This window comes from Thalassophryne amazonica, chromosome 7 (assembly GCF_902500255.1).
Source record: "Thalassophryne amazonica chromosome 7, fThaAma1.1, whole genome shotgun sequence".
Taxonomy (NCBI): domain Eukaryota; kingdom Metazoa; phylum Chordata; class Actinopteri; order Batrachoidiformes; family Batrachoididae; genus Thalassophryne; species Thalassophryne amazonica.
In genome coordinates this window covers 76,129,550-76,135,549 of record NC_047109.1, presented here as the reverse complement: position 1 = coordinate 76,135,549, position 6,000 = coordinate 76,129,550, and the positions used below count along the sequence as shown (strand labels likewise).

The window sequence follows — 6,000 nt, the reverse complement described above, 5'->3', positions numbered from 1 at the left end:
GTGTCCCACAAAGATCTGGTCTTCAGAGACATCGGAGGCCAGACCAACCTTTATGAAAAGAGACAGTCTAGCCCATGGAGCATTTTGTAAAAAAAACTGGTTTGTTTTGGGGAAAGAAAAAAATTGTAATGACTCATGGAATTGTTTGGGCTGCAAAGGATATACCTGGTGTTTAATTTGTTTTCTGGGGGGAAAAAAGGTTGCATATGTTGTCTGTATTCCAAGGAACCTTTAAAGTGGGACAGCCTAGATGTGAGACTTATGATGTATGCTCTTTTTCGTCTTTTTTCTTTATCTTCTTCACTCTCATTGCACCAGAAATATGCTTTTCATGAATGGAAGGCATAACTTTCTGTATTGTGTTTCAGTTAAAGTGGCTGCATTTATTCAAATATGTAAATATGTAAAGTGGACTGGTCGTGTTTTGCCAATAGCTCATACACAAAATATTGGACACGACACCATTGGTACTCATACTGATTTATTTGTGCATCACTACTACTTAACATTAATTAAAGACAACATAATGCTATATTATTTAATTTCACAGTTTAAACAAGCAACTACAAGCTTTGCTACAAACAGGGTGCAGTATTAAAAAAACATTTCTGATTCTCAGTTTAGTTGTTGTAGTGATGACCCAACATGTCTTTTCTCTACAGGCGATACCAGAAGAAGAGGGAGCAAAACAATTCACAGTCCAAGAAGTTTGAAGGCATCTCTTAAGTCTTCTGTCTCACAGGGCTGAGAAAGAAAGAAGGAAGGGGAAAAAAAAACATATACCAGATCATTAATGGATGCCTCATTGTCCATACATTGTATGATCAGTTGTTTATCCATTTGAATGTTTCACAAGGGAGTTCTTTGGTTTACGTACCTGAAGGATGCGGTTGAGCTTTCTAGCCAGACGAACAGAGTTCTGGTGCAGCCCCTCCCACGCCTTGAACCTGCTCTTTTTACAAGCCACAAAAGTCTGCCAGCAATAGAAGAAGTCTAGAAGAAGTGATGGCAGTGATCATGATCAGGAAGACAATTACTGATATGATATTTTCATTAGCGTGCGCACACTCACATTAGGTAATAGTGAACATGAAGACAATAACAGCTATGGCAATGTGACATTTGACTCCAATGACCTTAGCCTTCACCCAATTGATTGATCTCTCTATCCTTGTCGGCAATTCTGAAAACCAACAAACCGTGTGCCACATTCAGCCCAAATTGGGTTAAAAATCAAATTCCTTGACCTTTTCCAAAATTTTGGTGTCACCCTTCATGGCATACATGATTTGGTAGAAATCAGCAAAAGGACTTGGGAGGTGTAGGCCAACAGGGGGGCAGACATGACCTGGCCTTTGGCAAATCTGACCTCACTTGGGCAATTTCAGAACCCACCTTTTTCTGGTTCTGTAAATTGTGATATATGTGCCATGTTTTGGTGCAAATCTGTGTGAAAAACTTACATTTTAATCTTTGAACTTAATGAGCTTGATCCCAATGATTGACCTTCAGCAAATTTCATGTTGCCTGGGCAATGCTAAAACTCACCTTGATGTATGCCAAGTTTGGTGGGCACTGGAGTGGGGAAAAAAACATTAATTTTGACCTTTGACCACAATGACCTTGGCCTTTGGGGGTGGGGGGGTGGGGGGGTGCTTTAATGCAGTTCTGGGGTTGACTGTCATCCACATATCCAGTTTGTTGGAAATCAGCTAAAGGGTTAGTGAGGCGTCTGTTCCACCTAGTAGGGCACGAGTAGGGGAACAGCTAGATAAATAAAAAATGTTGACAATTGACCCCATTTACATTGACCTTTGCCAAATCAAAGCTCTTAATTGCAATTCTGGGGTCAATCTACATGCGCACAGCAAATTTGGAGGAAATTGGAAATTGGGATCGAAGGACTAATGGAATAAACAAACACATAAACGTTCCTTAAATAATGTAGTCTGATATGCACACAAAATACAGTCTACTCCTCACCTTTGTAACTCATCACTGTGACATGCACGCCGGCTTTTTTTAGCATCCTCAGACCCTCTCTCTCACGGCTGTCTTCCACATCACAGAAGTAAAGGCGAGAGACAAAGATCCTGAGGCGAAGATTCGGTGTCTGCCTGAGGAACTCTGTCAGTCTGAGGGAGCAGTTGGCACACGGGGACCAGGAGCAGAACCAGGTGATGGAGTAACTTATTTTCTTCTCTCCAGCAATCCCATACCCCCACAGTCCAGGACACAAGACTCCCAGGTACCGCAGGAACAGCAGCTACAGCAAAACAAGAAAATACATTTAGAGTTGGAGGGAAATGGGCACTGGGATGCAAGAAGGACGATGGGTTAAAAAAAAACAAAAAAAAAAACACAAATTCTGCAGTTAAAAGTTCCTGCTTCTTCACCAAAAGGTCCTCTGCACATCTCAGCTTCACTTTACTCACCTCTACATGGCAGCCATTGCGATTGCGGAGGTGTCCAAAATCAAAGGACAGGGAGTCTGGCCCCACTCGTCTCTTCACCACAAAGCAGAGGTACGTCTCATGACGGCCTTTTGCCCAGCGCATGTTCTTGTAATGGTAAATGAACTTCTTCCGTGGCAAAAGCACACTATGATTAAAAATGAGACAAGTTCTCTTGATGCCTGTGTGCTGCGCAGGTACAACATAACCCGAAAAATAAACAGTAACACACAAAAAGCTGCAGATTTTGCATGAAAAAAAAGTAAAAATTGGCTTTATGGATTAAGTGAATTCTTCACTTCATGCTTAACCCATAAAGACTACAATAAATGTGCTGCCATCTTCAGCCATCTGCAGGATGATCACATCAGTTGTTTTCAACTGAGAGCTGGGGTTTTAGGCCATGACTTAATTTGCATATTTAAAACTATAGGCTGCAGAGTGCATCACTCACCAAGGCTTAACAGTCCTGTGTTTGAAATGCAAGTGGGGCACTGGTTCACTCATGTACAAAAATAACATTAAAATCAATGAGAAACATTAAAACAATGCATTGAAAATGCTTCTGCAGCTGCATCTCAAAGTCTGATTAACTGTTCTGTAACTCAAGGCTGATCTCTCCACCAAATATCACTGGAATATGTTTGTGTTTTTGATATATCCTACAAACCAAATAGGGCTGAAAATACTCCCATTGCAACTCCCTACCGCTGGCTTTTCTCACACACCAGTTGAACTTTTAATTTATTTTTCACCCACTAAATTCATGTAAAGCCTGTGGTTAACCAAATATGTCTGATGGACAGCAAACACACAGTATACTCATTCAACACTGCTTTCACACTCTCGCTTTCACAACGTTTAGCGAAACCAGGACAATTGATCATCACATTAATACTGAAACCACAGTTAATAAAGCTCAGAAGTAGCACATAAATACTGAAAGTGAATTACAGTCAGCATTATGTTACCGATGAAGAATTTCCGTGTGTTATTTTTAATTACAGTGTGCACAACTTGTAGTTTTTATTTGTGTCAGATTTAAAAACCCACACAGGACACAAATAGAAAGTATTTGTTTTGCTCACCTGTCGAGTTTTGTAATCATTTCGAAAGACGCGCCTTGCAGACAGCCGTCCGGTGGGCGTAAGTAATAAGTGGAGGTAAATGAGAGCAAGCGAAAGTGTTTGATGAGGGTACAGAAAAGGAACTGAGAACATATAGGTCTAAACATAAACATCCCGCATACAATGGAGGCAGCTTTCTGGTTGGTCAGAACAATTTTTTGAATACGTTTGAGGATGGGCGTGATATAAGTGAGATTGACGGACTGCATTATGTTGGTTCAAAACAATAGCAGCTACATATGATTGACTTATTAAACACAACTGCAAAAAACAAACAAACAAGCAAACAAACCAAAAAACAACAAAAGCATCTGAATCAATCCAACAACAGCTAGTTGCATAAAAATGTATTGGAAATTAAAAAAACAAAAACCCTATATCCTGCAGCACATGCAACAGTTACATTTGATAGCGTAGCTGCTACAAATTCACACAGTGCACCCGAATCAGAATCAGAATCGAATTTATTGCCAAGTAAGTTCGCACATACAAGGAATTTGATCTGGTGTTATTCATAAGTAAACAATAATAACAAGAAAAGAAAAAAAAACACTTTTGTAAGAAGTAAAAGAGTGTGATGGGCAATACTATTTTCACTGTTAAATAAATATAACATAGTGGAGTGGAACTGTGCAAAAACGTGATTGAAGTACAGATGTACAGTACCTTTCAGTGAAGGGATGACCAATCTGTACTTTGTGGTAGTTGGGGTGGGGGTGGGGGGCGGTTAAGTGTGGGTCTCTGGCATTATTTATTAATGTAGCTGTGAATGGAAAGAAGCTGTTTTTGTGTTTTGAGGTTTTACTCCTAATAGACCTTAGTCATCTGCCAGAGGAGAGGGTGACAAAAAGTTTGTGTCCTGGGTGAGAGTGATTGGCCACTAGCTTCCTTGCTCGCCTCAGGGCCCTGGAGGTGTACAGGTCCTGTAGGGATGGCAGAAAGCAGTCGATCACATTCTCTGCTGCAGAGATAATTGCAGTCTGCTCCTGTCCTTAGCAGTGGCAGCAGTGTACCAGATGGTGATGGAAGAGGAGATGATAGACTCAATGATGGCAGTGTAGAAGTTCACCATCATTGTTTTTGGCAGGTTGAACTTCCTCAGCTGCCTCAGAAAGTACATCCTCTGTTGTGCTCTCTTGATGAGAGAGCTGACGTTCAGCTCCCACTTGAGGTCCTGGATGATGGTGATCCCCAGGTAACAGAAGGACTCCACAATGGCAACTTTGGGGTCACACAGGGTGATGGGGGTAGCCAGGACTGGGTTCTTTCTGAAGTCAAAAACCATTTCCAGTGTCTTGAGGGCACTGAGTTCCAGGTTGTTCTGTCGGCACCAGGACACCAGGTGGTCGATCTCGCGTCTGTAGGCTGTCTTGTCCCCATCAGAGATGAGTCCGATGAGGGTCGTGTTGTCCGCGAACGATAGGACCCACATTGGAATCACTCAAACACAGAAATACTTTGTAAAGCTTCACAACACAATGGAAGTACTAAAGGTGCCCTGACACTTGCACAACTATGATCTGTGCACTTGCACGCACATCATCATGACGATCCCACCCGTTGTGTTTCAAGCTGGATGCCGTGCTTTGTTCCACTGGCTGCCACGCGCTGTGCGCTATACGTTGCATCAGTAAAATAATTATTTCGTAGCGGATTAATCATTTTCTTGCTTCCTGAATCACAGAGGACCGCTCCAGCCACAGCTTGTCTCACACACGTGGACTGAACGAGAAGGAGAATGCATTTGGAGCCATCTAAAAAGGTAATTTATTTGTCATGTTTATTTTGTAATGGCTTGGTAAAACAGTTGCATGTTCTTTTCTTCTTGTGTGCAACTGTAAAGCATGTTTGTGATAGATTTAACCTCCTTATAATCGTTCAGATGAGCTGTGCTCTGATGTGGTGTGCTGACGCAGTCACTCACACTGTTCACTTCTTCTTTACTCGACTTGACAAGCTGCTGGCGACTAAATTGCGCAGCCTTCACTGCCACTTCATGTTTGTTGCACGATATTTATGTGTGAAAAATTTTTTGAACATTTCAAAATTCTCTTTGCGCAATTGCACGTGCCAGTGCCCCTCTCAAGTTCAGTCTACACCCATTAACGGTGAGTTTACTCTTCTGCACGACACAGTGCATTAAGTGCTTCCGTTGTGTTGTCACTACTTCTGTTGTGTTGTGAAGCTTTGTAAAGCATTTCTATGTTTGCGTCACATTATTCATGTCAAGTCTGGAAGCATGCACTGGTGCCACACTTCTCTGCATCCACAACACCACAGAACCACTTTGGGCCGTAGATGGGAACCACCAAGGCAGACAACTGGTCCATACCCACATTTTAAGATAGCCATGTATCTGCTGCAGCCAGGTGAACCATGGGTGCCCCCTTGGTCTGCCGGGGTTCTCAACACTTGACAGA

General features: G+C 42.0%; 1 protein-coding gene across 1 annotated transcript; it reads right to left on the bottom strand.

The window, feature by feature from the left end:
• Positions 1–470: 470 nt before the first annotated feature.
• aicda (activation-induced cytidine deaminase) lies at positions 471–3,804 on the bottom strand. Its single transcript, XM_034174598.1, has 4 exons — positions 2,436–3,804; positions 1,984–2,266; positions 878–993; positions 471–744 (listed from the first exon to the last, which is right to left on the bottom strand). Exons 1-4 carry the CDS (start codon positions 2,556–2,558, stop codon positions 694–696), a joined length of 573 nt encoding a protein of 190 aa, XP_034030489.1. The 5' UTR covers positions 2,559–3,804; the 3' UTR covers positions 471–693.
• Between the last annotated feature and the right edge of the window lie 2,196 nt (positions 3,805–6,000).